The sequence below is a fragment of the Schistocerca gregaria genome, chromosome 1, assembly GCF_023897955.1.
Source record: "Schistocerca gregaria isolate iqSchGreg1 chromosome 1, iqSchGreg1.2, whole genome shotgun sequence".
Taxonomy (NCBI): Eukaryota; Metazoa; Arthropoda; class Insecta; order Orthoptera; family Acrididae; genus Schistocerca; species Schistocerca gregaria.
The window spans coordinates 518,017,538-518,033,761 of NC_064920.1; the positions used below are offsets into that span (position 1 = coordinate 518,017,538).

Sequence of the window (16,224 nt, forward strand, 5' to 3'; positions counted from 1 at the left end):
GATTTGTATCCGCTGGCGCAGGGTAGATAACGAAATAGCCGTGGTGCGCCTTTACTAAGTCACCAGCTCTTTGGCAGTAGTATCGGTTACCCGGCTGTACAACGATCTTTGCCCCTGTTGTGATCTGTCGGCGGGTATTTGCGGTCTGCGAGTTGGTCGTCGGACTCGCTACGAGGCGCTAGGACGTGCTTGAGGGGACGAAGGAGCAAAACACGCGGGCTCGGCCAGCAGCGGCGCGCCCGGTCTACCTAGCAGGACGGTCGCGAGTTTGTGGTGCGCCTGTCTGATGCCAACTCCGGGCGCTGCTCGTCGCATTGCTGCTTTGGTGCCTGTTTTCTCGGAGAGACCCATTCCTCGAGACCATCTCGAACAACGCTCTCCGTCGAAGGTGTAAGTGGTTTTGTCGCCTTCGTTTCGTGGAACCATTTGCATTGTAGTGACTGTCACTTGGTGGTTGGTATGTATGTGTTGCTGAAGTAAGAGCAGCCAGCAAGGTGTGTGATCACATGCGGAGGCTAGCAGTCACTACTTCCTTTAAGGAAATCAGCGTCCTCAAAAGACGTAGTAACTGTAAGCTACTGAAGATGTTAGGTCATAGTCTAGTTGTAATTTTCTGCATACCAAGCTTACACAATTGGCAGTTTCATTACAAACCTATGCAACGAAATTAAAGTGCACAAAATGGTTCGAATGGCTCTGAGCACTATGGGACTCAACTTCTGAGGTCATTAGTCCCCTAGAACTTAGAACTAGTTAAACCTAACTAACCTAAGGACATCACACACATCCATGCCCGAGGCACGATTCGAAGCTGAGACCGTAGCGGTCGATCGGTTCCAGACTGTAGCAGCGCCTTTAACGGCTTGGCCACCCCGGCCGGCCAATTCATGTTTGTATATCAAAGTCTGAAACGATGCACGAAATATTTTATTCGTTATTTATGACTCACTACTTACGCATTTTCCTCTAGTAACAAGATGGCATTAGAATACACAAAATCCATACTTCCTGCGTACACGAAAAGGGAAAGTATCATGAGAGTTGAGTATCTAACTTCATATTTGTCTATTCACGTTCAATGGGAATTACGGGAAACGGATTTTCCACTGCCGATGAAGGAAAAGGACAATTCTACTAGCTTCTTAGAAAGGTAAAATGGAAGGTTACACTTCGCTGACATTTTACCTTAGAGTTCGACAGATAGCAAAAATCTGGCTCATTTGGAATGAAGGCATTCGCAAGAGCCAAAAATGTTGGTCGATGGGTATACCAACCTGATTCTCGAACTCACATTACGCACGTATAAAACCACTCCTTGTACATGCAGTGGTTTAGTATTTTATTCCCTTTAGTTTCTTCCAAACGTGTTAGTGACACTCGAGCTCAAACTATAAAGTAATAACAGAAAATACACTGATGACCCAAAACATTATGATCACCTGCTTAATGGCTAATTTCTTTGTCTTTGTAACGAAATACATCACTGATTCTGCGTATCAGGTATCCGACAGTTTGTTAATAGGTTTAAGGAGGTATGTGGCAAAAGATATTTACATACAGGTCATATAATTCACGTAAATACCCAAGGCGAATTTGGTTACCGAGATAGCAACATGTGTTCATTTACCATAGTGGTCCTCAAGCTACTGTAGCACGGTCCTGAGTCAGAGACACGGAAAATTATACTGCTGAGAGACGACATAGCCGTCGGCAACGACATCAAGCATGAAGGGATGCAAGTGGTTCGCAGCTGTCAACGCGTCTTTGATTACTACCGTGGGTCCCACGCAAGGGTGTGTAGCAAAAATGTGATTCACCGGAAGAGCCGACACGTTTTCATTGATCGACGGTCCATCACGATCGTCCCGTGTGCACACTGCAACCGTTACTGGCGATGTCTTTGGGACAACAGGTGAACCGGTTGGGGGTAGTCTGCTGCGATGCTCTATGTTCAACAATGTACGATGAACAGTGTGCTCCGAAACACTTGTGAGTGCATCAGCACTGTGCTCGTTAGGAAGAGATGCCACAGACCACCACCTAGCCTACTTCACAGAGCAGAAAAGCCTCCAAACTCTACGTTCTGAGAAGAGTCGTGGACGACTAACCCTTTAGGGCCAAGTGGTAGCTTAACTGTCCTACCTCTTTCCACAGATGCTCACGGCAGTAGCACGCGAACATTCAACCAGCTTCGCCATTCTCGATATACTTGTTCACAGGCTCTGCGTAATAATAAACTGCTCTTTGTCGAAGTCACTTATCTTAATGGATTGCCCCATATGCAGCCCATATCTTCGCTAAAGTGATCCCCGTCCTCGTCTGCTGCGCTTACATACTTTTGTTACCGCGTCACATTCCCTCACCGCCATCAGGCGGCATACAGCATTGCGGTGTGCAGTGGTCATAACGTTTTGGATGTATGTCCGCGAGATACGCTGTTACCTTTCCTAGTTACATTCCCTAAATGGGAAGGAAGTGAACTTCAAAGGTGTAGGTACATAAATGTTACTAGCGACAGACTTTCTTCATTTCAGAATTTGGGTGGTTTGCTGGAGAAAAGTTGGATAACGCTTAACGCTGTTCGAAGAGGATGTAAGAGCAAAAAGTGGCAATTAGCACTAAACAAAAGTGCGAGGTCATGTACATGGGTACTAAAAGAAATCCGATAAGTTTTGGATATACTATAAATCGCACAAATCTAAGGGCTGTCAATTCGACTAAATACTTATGAATTACAATTACGAGCAGGTTAAATTGGAAAGACCACATGAATAATATTGTGGGGAAGGCGAAACAAAGACTGCTCTTTGTTTGCAGAGCCCTTAGAAAATGCGACAAACCCACTAAAGTGACAGCTTACATTACACTTGTCCGTCCTCTGCTGGAATATTGCTGCGCGTTGTGGGATCCTTACCAGGTAGGACTGACGGAGGACATCGAAAAAGTGCGAAGATGGGCAGCTCGTTTCGTGTTATCGCGCAATAGGGGAGTGTCGCTGATATGATACGCGAGTTGGAGTGGCAGTCACTGAAACAAAGGCGGTTTTCTTTGCGGCGAGATCTATTTACGAAATTTCAATCACCAACTTTCTCTTCCGAAAGCGAAAATATTTTGCTGACACCCATGACACCCACCTACGTAGGGAGAAAAGATCATCATAGTAAAATAACAGAAATCAGAGCTCGAACGGAAAATTTAGGTGTTCCTTTTTCCCACGTGCCGTTCGAGGGTGGAATGGTAGAGAAGTAGTATGGAAATGGTTCGATGAAACCTCTTCTAGGCACTTAAGTGTGAATTGCACAGTAACCATGTAGATGTAAATCCAAACTTTTCGCAAGGGAAACTAATTTAAGAAGGTTCCAGTTCCTAAATTACAGCGTAACTGATTTGCAGGAATAGTTAATAACTTCTTATTTCTGGAGAAAAACAACCAAGTAATTATTAAGTTATTTTCTTGAAATGACGTGAAGGTTGTGTGACTGTGACACGGATGCATCCATACTTTTAAAATGAGTTGATTTGACATCATGACAGACCTCAAGCATATCCATTACAGCACGAGGAAAGTACTTTGCAATACTTTTCGCATACGTATTATCTAAACATGTTAAGTTTCTATAAAATTACCCTGTGTGTGTCCATACCGCGATATAAAAAATGTGTAGCTCCGGGATACAATGCTGTCAGAGCTTTATTTCAAAGGATTACGCAGATGCGGAGTGAAAAGTTTCCTGTTGGTGCAAACAATAGCTCTGCCAGACAGTCGCATCAAGTCTTAATCTAGCCATCTGGATTTAAAATTTCTGTTTCTTATCTAAATTATTCCGCCCAGCTACAGAGCCACTTCCTGATGGCCTCTTAAGTTGAATGTTGCCAAACAATGAAGGGAGTCTCGCCATCACACTACGAATCTCGATAGCTGGCGATCTGATCACAAATGTCTCATAAATATGATGAGAAATGTCTTCGAATGCTTGGCCTTATAGACACCCTGTGAATTTAGACGTATTACTGGCTCAAAGAATAACAGAGTCAGTAGCAACGCGCATTATTACGAAACTGAACGACTGCGCAGATGCAGTTGTGCCAGAAGTTAATCAGTTGCGTCTCTCTTATGTTAGCAGTTTACTTGCGGAAGGTACTGCCTTAAAATGCTTTGCATACAGATTTTCAGGAAATTCGCCAAGTGTATGGAATTCAAGCTGTATTAAACGTGGATATCGAATGTGCACAACGTGAGAAGGCGCGGATGAATATTTCTCGTTCAGTGAATGAGAGAATGTCACGACAATGCGTTAAATCTCATGGCAAGATGCAGCATATCGTGACGTGCAGCGCCGAGATTATTTCAGTCCCAACAAAATGGATCCGCCCACAGATTCTATGTCACCCGTCGGCTTGACGGCGCTGAGGGCCATTTGACCTCCTTTCCAACGGAGGGATGCCACTGGCCAGCGTTGATTGGGGCGTCGGTGGAACGTGGGTGCGGGTCGCTTTGGATAAACAGGCTAGATCCTCTTCCACCGCGACACCGTGTTTAACGATCCGTTTACAGGTGGAGTATCGCTGTTGAAGGACGTGGCCCGCCGTTGTGGCCGAGCGGTTCTAGGCGCTTCAGTCTGTAACTGCGCGACCGCTATGGTCGCAGGTTCGAAACCTTCCTCGGGCATGGATGTGTGTGATGTCCTTAGTTTAGTTAGGTTTAAGTAGTTCTGCGTTCTAGGGGACTGATGACCTCAGATGTTAAGTCCCATAGTGCTCAGAGCCATCAGAACCGTTTGAAAACATGTCAGAGGTGTTCTATAGGATTCAGGTCAGGTCTCTGAAGTCCAGTCCATTACAGGGATGTTATTGTCGTGTAATCAGTCCGCCACAGGCCGTGCATTATGAACAGGTGCTCAATAGTATTGAAAGATTCAAACGCCATCCCCGAATTGCTCTTCAGTGAAATGTTGAAATGAGTGTGAAATCTTATGGGACTTGACTGCTAAGGTCAACAGTCCCCAAGTTTACACACTACTTAACCTAAATTACCCTGAGGACAAACACACACACTCATACCTGAGGGAGGACTCGAACCTCCGCCGGGACCAGCCGCACAGTCCATGACATTGCTCTTCAACAGTGGGAGGCAAGAAAGTGCTTCAATCATCAATGTAGACCTTTGCTGTGCTAGTACCAAATAAAACGAGAGCAAGCCCCTCGTTGAAAAAAACGACTACCCCATGACACCACCGCCTCAGAATTTTACTGTTCGCACTACACACGCTGGCAGATGACGTTCACCGAATATTCGCCATACCCACACCCTGCCGTCGGATCGCCACATTGTGTACCGTGATTCATCACTCCACACAACGTTTTTCGACCAATCGTCTAATGTTTACGTTCCTTATATAAAGCGAGGCGTCGTTTGGTATTTACCGGCGTTATGTGTGGCTTATAAGAAGCCGGTCGACCACGAAATCCAAATTTTCTCACCTGCCGCCTAACTATCATAATATTTGCGGTGGATTCTGATGCAGTTTGGAATTCCTGTTTGATGGTCTGGATAGATGTCTGCCTATTATACATTACGACCCTCTTCAACTGTCGGCGGTATCTGTCAGTCAACGGACTAGGTCGGCGTGTACGCTTTTGTGCTATACGTATCCCTTCACGTTTCCACTTCACCATCACTTCGGAGACAGTGGACCTAGGGATGTTAAGGAGTGTGGAAATCTGGCGTACAGACGTATGACACAATTGAGACCCGATCACCTGACCACGTTGGATGTTTGAGTTCCGCGGAGTGCCCCATTTTGCTGTCTCACGGTGTCTAATGAATACTGAGGTCGATGATATGGAGTACCTGGCAGTAAGTAGCAGCACAATGCACCTAATATGTTGCTGTTGTTGTTGTGGTCTTCAGTCCCGAGACTGGTTTGATGCAGCTCTCCATGATACTCTATCCTGTGCAAGCTTCTTCATCTCCCAGTACCTACTGCATCCTACATCCTTCTGTATCTGCTTAGTGTATTCATCTCTTGGTCTCCCTCTATGATTTTTACCCTCCACGCTGCCCTCCAATACTAAATTGGTGATCCCTTGATGCTTCAGAACATGTCCTACCAACCGATTCCTTCTTCTAGTCAAGTTGTGCCACAAACTTCTCTTCTCCCCAGTCCTATTCAATACCTCCTCATTAGTTATGTGATCTACCTACCTAATCTTCAGCATTCTTCTGTAGCACCACATTTCGAAAGCTTCTATTCTCTTCTTGTCTAAACTATTTATCGTCCATGTTTCACTTCCATACATGGCTACACTCCATACAAATACTTTCAGAAATGACTTCCTGACACTTAAATCTATACTCGATGTTAACAAATTTCTCTTCTTCAGAAACGCTTTCCTTGCCATAGCCAGTCTACATTTTATATCCTCTCTACTTCGACCATCATCAGTTATTTTGCTTCCCAAATAGCAAAACTCCTTTACTACTTTAAGTGTCTCATTTCCTAACTTAATTCCCTCAGCATCACCCGACTTAATTCGACTACATTCCATTATCCTCGTTTTGCTTCTGTTGATGGTCATTTTATATCCTCCTTTCAAGACACTATGCATTCCGTTCAACTGCTCTTCCAAGTCCTTTGCTTTCAGGGATAGCATTAGGGAACAATTGTCAGGAAGAGGACTTGCAATAAGGCGGCCGAAATTCCCCGAATGGGGCCTGCCGGCCAACAATGCCATACGATCACTTCACCTTACATTTGGTTAAGTTTTCCCATGCCACGACGTATCAGATGGTTCAAATGGCTCTGAGCACTATGCGACTTAACTTCTGAGGTAATCAGTCGCCTAGAACTTAGAACTACTTAAAGCTAACTAACCTAAGGACATCACTCACATCCATGCCCGAGGCAGGATTCGAACCTGCGACCGTAGAGGTCGCTCGGCTCCAGACTGTAGCGCCTAGAACCGCACGGCCACTCCGGCCGGCCGACGTATCAGAAATGAGACCACGGTGATCAATCCGTGCAACAGATGACTTGTCCAAATGCTCCGAGAGTCAATAATAATGAGTATAGGTAGCAATTAGATTTATCATTTAAATTTGTAGGTATCTAACATAAACATCTTTTTGGCTCCACTCACGATACAACATAGAAAAACAGAGTTTCTCTACTCTTTTTGCAGAAGATGAGACGTGAGTGAGGGCACGTCGGAAGAACCACTATACCCCCCTGACCTACGAGTCACTCAAGGAGCCTCCTTCGCTTGGAGGAGTGAGACGAAAGCGGCTCGGGCTGGCCTGGCCTCACCTTGTCGCGGCAGTCGACGTGGACGCGGCCCGTGTCCAGCAGCCTCGTAACGCGCTCCGTGTCTCCGCGCAGCGCCGCCAGGTGCAGCTGCACGTCCCACGGAGACTCCTTCTGCAACACGAAAAACGGCTCTGAGCACTATGCGACTTAACATCTGAGGTCATCCGTCCCCTGGTCTTAGAACTACTTAAACCTAACTAACCTAAGGACATCACACACACATCCATGCCCGAGGCAGGATTCGAACCTGCGACCGTAGCAGCAGCGCGGTTCCAGACTGAAGTACCTAGAACCGCTCGGCCACAGCGGCCGGCTTTCTGCAACACGACACGACGCCGCACGCGTTACCACCAACACAGCCAGACAAGTCTTCACAGCAACTGCAGGAACCGCACTTTGCTCTTTTTAACTTCCAAATTGGTATGATAGCGAAAATCATATGCACAATATCTACATTTGGAATGGTTCAAACTTAAAATGAACACTACAAGTATATCACAGTAAACAAATATAAGAAAAGAAGGAAATCTGACGCCAGAACTGTAAACAATAGAAAATACAAGAGACTGGCATAAACTGTCTTCAATTTACACAACAGTTTGCTGTAATACGGAAAAATCCACCAGCCGCAAAAATGCGAGTCAAATTCTTGGAACAAACAGCCGAAGAGTAGGTTTAAAAAGTTCTCAGTAGAGAAATATTACACTTAATAATAAGTAAAATTTGTGTCACAATTTTTACTAACAAACATTATTGAAATCAGTAGTACAAGTATGTAGGAGAGAAAATTGAGGAAAATGGGTTAGAAAAATTAACCATAAGATGAGAGGATACACAAAACACGAAAGACATATGCAATAATAAAATATATTTACAATAACAAGTGCATATCGAGAGAGAATTATAAGGAAAATTTTAGGTTCAATCAGAAACACAGCCGCGCGGGATTAGCCGAGCGGTCTCAGGCGCTGCAGTCATGAACTGTGCGGTTGGTCCCGGCGGAGGTTCGAGTCGTCCCTCGGGCATGTGTGTGTGTGTGTGTGTGTGTGTGTGTGTGTGTGTGTGTGTGTGTGTGTGTGTGTGTGTGTGTGTGTGTGTCCTTACGATAATTTAGGTTAAGTTGTGTGTAAGCTTAGGGACTGATGACCTTAGCTGTTAAGTCCCATGAGACTTCGCACACATTTTTTTAAGAAACACAGAAATGTGAAAATTAAGAAATAATGGAAATGCTGAAAATGTAATACGACCTATAAGAAAAAGAAGACTGCGCCGTTTTTGTGCTTTTTTGCAGAATCAATGACTACAGGTTAACAAATCAGAATTTCTAGTATCTCTGAGATAGTATTAACAACAAACTGAATCTGATTAGTTTAATAAATGGAAATACAGAAGGTAAAAGAAGAAGCAAAATAAATAAAGGTTATTCAGAAGTAAAGTGTTAAAATTAGAATGATTCCATCGTAGAATCGGCAAGAGAACAGGTATGAAATCGACTGGGAAGAAATTAAAAAGGGAGACATAGTAAAATGATGTAAGAATTCAGCAAATATGAAGGACTTCATAATGGTACATGACCCTTACAAGATTGTAACGAAAAAAGAAAAGACAAGCTACATAAACTTCGTTATGTAGATACTTTCATTCAAACGATGCTGCCAAGTACATCAGAGCAGATCCTGCATGAAACCGGAAAAAGAATTGCAAAAGCACAGCGTGATTTCGGAGGCAACTATCAGTGAACAAGTAATTTACTATAGAAAAGAACACACACAATTAAGTAATTGTAACTACTGACGAGCCAGGATCCAATAAGGCAACATCGCACAACCAGGAGATACGCGGGGAGAAGCGTAGGGAACTGAGCCTCGCTATCGACTGTCGAACCTTCTTAAGTTACGAGAGGCGTACGGACGGCTAAGGAGTACAAGCCGATCAAGAACAATTCAGATCTTCCCAAATATTAAGGTATCGTAAGCAAGAATATTTAACGCTGACAGACGGGCGAATATCGTAGTCACACTATCACAGATGAGCGAAAGACTAGAGAGCTTTCTGACTGGCGAAACAAGTGCAGGTCTATAGTCTCAGATAAGGCTTCTACCTCACTATGGAAAGTGTCTTCAAACAAGACGGATCAAGATCACTAAATTAACCAGGACCAGAAGCTATGAGAATTGTGTACCCCAGCTGTTCCTGTGATTAATTTCACTGTTTCCGATAGGTGTGCGCCCACCGTAGCCACACGAGCTCTGTTTGCCAGACAGCTGTGAAATATTTTGGCAAACTTCACACCAGCATTAGAGCTGATATCGTCAGGATATGTTTTCGGAATGACTAAGCTTCATTCCATCGTCTCATTTCGAAGAGAGACACATGGAAGAACTACCCAGTCTAGTCGACTGTTGCCTTATTCAAACCCTTTTACCGCGAAAAGAACCCGATGACTTCGCAGATCCCAAAGATGCGGCACTTCATATATTTAGGCAGATTACTTCACCCCCCTTCCCCCTTTTTTCCTTTCTCTAAAGCAACGGATGTTGGTGTGCAACGAGCTACGAGAAAAGTTCACATTGTTAAACTCAACAACTAGTTACCAAATTTAATACTGTACACCTTTAACGTCACAGGACATTTGGCTACTTTCAAATATTGTCTCATCACCTGACGTTTCTGTAACGAAGAAGGTTAAATTAAAGTGAAATTGTTTGAGGACATTCTTCTTACTATGTATGTATTACTTCTGAACAACGAAAACATACTAACAGATCTACATACCCATCCCATTTCAAATCTGCAGGATTTACTAATTACGCCAAGTAACTCTGTTAGATTTATTTCAAGGCGTACGTAGAAACATGTTAGCTAGGATAACATAGGCAAACGATGTCGGAAAGGATAATCATTTCGTGAATTATCTACTTTCCCTCTGCTAGATTGTCGATCTGAATAGTAAAATAGATTTATATTATAAACTTATCCACAACAAGAAGCAGTGAAGAAACTTCAGGTGTTGTGATCTAAACGGTTAATTCGGGAACTGACGAGCATTTCCATACACTAACTTTGAGATTTCGAAGTAGTTTTCAGTGTGAATAGTGGCTTGCAGCCAACAGCTTACTTTTAAAATTTTAAGTACATAGCGCAACAGGTACGCAACGAAACTTGTAAACTTCTCCTGCGCGGCAGAGGGGGTGACGGCCTTCTTTGGAACTCGACAGAGTTGATATCTTTACCTACTGACAAGGATATAACGATTGCTGCACCTCAGCTTACGTCGTCTTCTGCAGATTTTTCACTGCTAGTCTGACACTGGGTACGACATGCACTAGTTTTGAACCTCTAATTCTCTGTAATGTTTGTTTGGACAAGGTGATAGGTCTATGAGCCGTCACATTGATCAACCTGATACATTTATTGCCATCACATCAGCACAGGATGGCAAACATTCTATTAAGACGTACACAGTGTGCTTAAAGAGTGTCGCTTATTCTTGAATGAGCTATAATTGATCAAAATAAGAAAAAAACCTAAATAAATGTATATCCGGAAATAAAAATTATTGGGACAACGTCTATTTTATCCTGTGATGGCCATGGGTTGGCACTACATTAAGTGCTTCTCGTGGTTACACACCCTTCAGCTCCCTTACTAGAATAACGAGTCTGTGAGTAGGAACCTGTGACGTGCAGGGGAGATCCGTTGTACAACGTGCGCACACGGTCAATACACGAATGGTATCTTACGTCTTCATAACCAGAAAGCGAATGGGTTACGGTCAGGTGAATGGAGAAGGTATGCTGAATCTCCTCAACCAATACAACGCTTATTAAATGTTTTATTTAGTTACTGTAGTAAGAGGTTTAGGAAATTAAATTTTGTCCTGTGTCCCGTAAACAAAATGTTTTCCTATTGCAAGGATGTAGTTGTCGAATGGAAGAAGTTATTAGTCACGCAGGAACTTTGGGTAAAGAGAACCCATTAATGAGTCTGATAAATTGTATAGCCCTTTGTGTTTGTTACCTACAAATCCTGCCGATACATTGTTATTAACGAAATATGAAGCCTTCCTTCCATGATTGTACGACGGATTGTATTTGTCCGCGCTTGGTTACTACAGTTCATTATTCCAGTCTATATAAATTTCGCATCATCAAAAAAATGGTAAACTAGTTTTAGTTGTGAACTGCGGCTTTAGAAACCATTTGAAGAGATGGCAGGGCGATCTCGTGACCTGCATGTTTGCAAACGCCGTAAGTGACAAACTGTTCACACAGAACTGACCATATTAGATCGAGGTTGTTGCTTTCAGACGCTGCAATTGTTTGCAAATATACTTCTGGATCATCTGCAAACAGTCACAACACTCGCTAGCCGATATCCAGCGTCAACTGCTATGGTACTTTTTGCTTTCAGACGCTGCAATTGTTTGCAAATATACTTCTGGATCATCTGCAAACAGTCACAACACTCGCTAGCCGATATCCAGCGTCAACTGCTATGGTACGTTTTGTGCCAATCTCTTTATATCGGAGCAGCACTTGCACACTATGTCAATTAATCTTTACAACGCACTCTAATACCGTAGAGGTTACTCCAACACGTGTCTTATCATCCTGTCCCTTGCTCTTGTTACTGTTTTCCGCATGTTACTCTATTCGCTGATTTTGCGTAGAACCTCTTCATTTCTTATTTTTTTGGTCCAAACATCCTTTTTGTAACACCTGTGATGATACCGTGCTTTATGGGCGGTATCATCAATAATTTTTCGCCACACGGTACATACAAGTAGGTGTTAATAAATTTCCTAGTATTAACAGAATCCGTGTCTTTCACTATCAATATGTGATTTTTTTAAATATGTTTCATTTCTTAAATTTTTGTTCCTTGCGGGGGGTTTGGCAGAGGTGCAAGCAGACGATAAACAACCGTCGCCAGACTCCACTCACACCGAATCGACAGCCATTTACCATGGAAGACATCCCGTAGCAGCTCGGCAAACGCTGCTCTAACAATGAAAACAAGGGAATAAAATATGGTAAAAATCATCAAATTATAAAAGCTGTTCAGTTCATGTTCGTCCTCAGTCATGCTCAGACGAAAACTAATGAGGAATCTGAGTAACATGTTAGACGTGGCAAACTCGTCAGTATGTTCAAAAAATGGTTCAAATGGCTCTGAGCACTATGGGACTTAACATCTATGGTCATCAGTCCCCTAGAACTTAGAACTACTTAAACCTACCTAACCTAAGGACATCACACACATCCATGCCGGAGGCAGGATTCGAACCTGCGACCGTAGCGGTCGCGCGGTTCCAGACTGAAGGGCCCAGAACCGCTCGAGCACAACGGCCGGCGCCTACCTAACAGCCGGTAAATCCATCTTCGGCATGGATAACAGCGACGATGCATCTGGAAGAAATGGGGCCTTTCGTAGGGGCCTTTCGTAGGTCGCTGGAGGGGTTTGGAACCACATTTACACACACAAGTCACCCAATTTCCGTAAATTCCGGGGAGGGGGGCGATGAACTCTGACGCCACGTTCAATCACATCCCAGATGTGTTCGATCGGGCTTCTGACCTGACGAGCTGGGGAACCAGCACATCAACTGAAACTCGCCACTGTCTTTCTCGAACCACTCAATAGTACTCCTGACATTGGGACTTACTGCATTATCCTGTTGAAAAATGCTACTGCAGTCGGGAAACATGAGCGTCATGAAAGTGTGTGCATGGTGTCCTGCTAAAGTCCCACTGGACTCATGGATGCCAATGTGAATGTTCCCCAGAGCATAACGGCGCCGCCTCCAGCTTGACTCCGTCCCACAGTACAGGTTTCAAGGAGCTGTTCCCTTGGAACACGATGGGTCTGCGCCCTCCTATCGGCATAATGAACAAGTTATCGAGATTCATCAGACCATGTAACGCTCTGCCACTGCCCCAATGGTGCTGATAGTTAAGTACCCATTTCACTCGTAGTTGCCGATTCGGTGTTAACTTTGGCACATTTATGGATCGACCACTACATGGTTACGAGTGTTCGGTGCGCTGTGTTCAGACACATTTGTACTTTGCTCAGCACTGAAGTCTGATTTTAGTTTCGCCGCAGCTCGCTGCCTGTACTGTTTGACCAGTCTGCCCGCCTACGACATCCGACATCTGTAGTGAGGGGCGGCCGCCCAACACCACGTCGTCTGGTTTCGCCGTTTGTTGAAGAAACTCGTCGCAGCTCTGCTCGAACACCCGACAAGTCGTGCAATTTCCGAAATGCTCGCGCCGAGCCTCCGAGCCTTCACAATTTGCCCTGTCAAACTCACACAGATCGCGCGCTGTCCTCACTACACAGGGACAGCACACTCGCTGATACTAGCAGCCAGTCCTCGCCAGGTGGCGCTGCTATCGCCTGGACGGGTTTATATCTATAGTAGGTCGATGGTCAAAATGGTCTGCAGTATAACACGAAAAAACGGAGTCTTCAGAATAGAAGCTCTGAAACTGGGGAAAGTATGCTATGGAACTGTGTGACCCTATTTCTCAAATTTTGATCTTTGAGGTTATTTTCGAAAATAAAGGTTTATTATCTATTACTATGGGCATAAGTGATGTTTCATTTAGTGTGGTTAGATATTGAAGTGAAAGTTACGATCTAAAAGTCGTTTACATGTGACAACTTCCGAAAGCTAAAATCAAATTTCAGTAACCGTTTTTCGTTTTCATATTTACATGTTAAGGTTTGCAGCGGATTTGCTAACCCAATTAAACGTGTCGTATGAAAAACAGTTTTTTCAGTTTCCCATTTAGTCACTACAGTCGCTATTTCTCGTCACTTAAATATTAGAGGTAGGCAGCTTTATGCTCAGTCTAATATTTCTGCTTCTCCTTCACTGTACAGTAAGTCGCCCCTTCAATATTTGACGAATATTTTGAAAACAGGACGTAACCTGACAATCCAAGCTCGTGTCAAAAAAGGCTGTGTGTTTACATGGTAGCGAAAATCGATTGTGGAAGTGGAAAACCGGCAGCTAGAAAGTCATTTCCAAAATCGATTTTGGAGTGTTTAAATGAGCAAGCAAAAGCGGTATGGGGAAATCGACTTACGAAATGAGGTTTTGGGACTCTCATGTAAACATAATGAAATTGTGTACAGATGAGCTGATGAACAAAGCCACTAATATCGCTGGTTGCTATACATTACGATAAATAGATATGCTGAATATTGTAGTACATAAGGAAGTAATATTCTAACTTAAAGTTAAGAGTATTTCTTATGATTAATTGCACAGCGTAACGTATGTTAAATTTCCTGATTAGAATGTGCTTCAGTTAAAACTGCTAGTTGAAGATTCAGAGATTGTAGATTGCGTCGGGTCCGCACAAAGTGAAGGTCTGTGAATAACTATAGCAACAGATCAGTAATTTCTTAGTAAAGCAATCAAAATCTTGAATTTATCGACGCTATAATAAAATTAAAAGCTAAACTCTTCGACGATGTAATACGAGAATAGAACTTGCGAAATTAATGACAAATATCTTCTGAACGATGAAGTGCTAAGCAACTGGCGTTAGAGTTGTTCAAATAGATTTCGGGCTTGCAGCCGGTCGACGTAAACTTCATTGTACAATATTTCGGCTGGACAACTGCCAGCCATCTTCAGGTGAGCTGAACGAGGACTGAACACACGCGAGACAGATGATGGAAGAGAGAATGTTTTCGAAACTGCAGAACTGGAGACATTGCTGAGTGAAGACTCATGTCAAACTCGAGAAGAATTGGCACAATTAGTGGGAGTGACACAGCAAGCCATTTAGAAATGTCTCAAGGCTATGGGGATGACTCAGAAAGAAGGAACTTACCTTCTTAGTAATTTCTTCCTCAAATTACGGTCTGTCTTTGGTATTAGTAGGCTTCTTACGGGCAGGAATGCTCTCTATGCCTTTGATGGTCTATAAACATGCAAGGATCACTTTTAAATATCGGTACAAAATATAACGAGATAAGTCAGTTTTACAGAGGACTTAAACTAAATCTTACTGCATTGCTAAAGTTCATATTTGCTTTACTGCTGCACGTTGATTCGTTGAAAAGCAGGAAATTAATATCCATCGCAATACAGAGAGCGATGGGTGGGGGTGGGGGGCGGGGGGAGGGAGAGGAGCGTCGGATGACGCAATGCTGTTTTCGAGGCAAAATCGTTATCGTATTATTTAAACCAGTAAATCAATTCACAGGGGACAAAAATTAAAAAAAAAAGAGCGGTGTTTGAATAGTGGTTGGAGTGAGGCGCGATGTTGAATAGAAACAAAGCCGTGCGGGAGTACTGGTGCCTGAAAAGACAACGAGGCTGACGCAAAAACCTATTTGGCGAGTGCGGTCGGCGGACCGCCGGCAGCAGCCAATCAGCGCGGGAAATTGATTGATGCGAGGGCAGAGGGAGCGCCCAGCACCTGACCAGCGGCTCCAGTTGACGGCAGCTCTCGCACAACACGCGTACCTGGCTTCATACCGCGACAAGTGTAGCAGCTGTAAGACGGCTGCCTTGGTTTCTCAACTGGAAGTTGCTCTTCGTGTTTTTACTAAGATTCGATGACCTCAACCTGGCCGGCCGCGGTGGTCTCGCGGTTCTAGGCGCGCAGTCCGGAACCGTGCGACTGCTACGGTCGCAGGTTCGAATCGGGCATGGATGTGTGTGATGTCCTTAGGTTAGTTAGGTTTAAGTAGTTCTAAGTTCTAGGGGACTAATGACCACAGCAGTTGAGTACCATAGTGCTCAGAGCCATTTGAACCATTTTGAACCTCAACCTGTTCCGTATAAAATACACCGGCTTGCAAAACTTGAGGACGAAACTAGCTTTTGCATGATGTGCCAGTACCAAGCAACATAGCTCGATGAAACTTTGACCGTACACAAGACAACAAA

General features: G+C 43.9%; 1 protein-coding gene across 1 annotated transcript in view; it reads right to left on the minus strand.

Annotated features, from left to right (window-relative positions):
• The window catches only part of LOC126354613 (ankyrin repeat domain-containing protein 29-like), a 571,227-nt gene that overhangs the window by 388,113 nt on the left and 166,890 nt on the right, over window positions 1-16,224 (minus strand). The window contains exon 2 of the mRNA XM_050004375.1: window positions 7,308-7,418. Coding sequence (XP_049860332.1) covers window positions 7,308-7,418 — 111 coding nt within the window. The remainder of the gene's footprint in view (window positions 1-7,307; window positions 7,419-16,224) is intronic.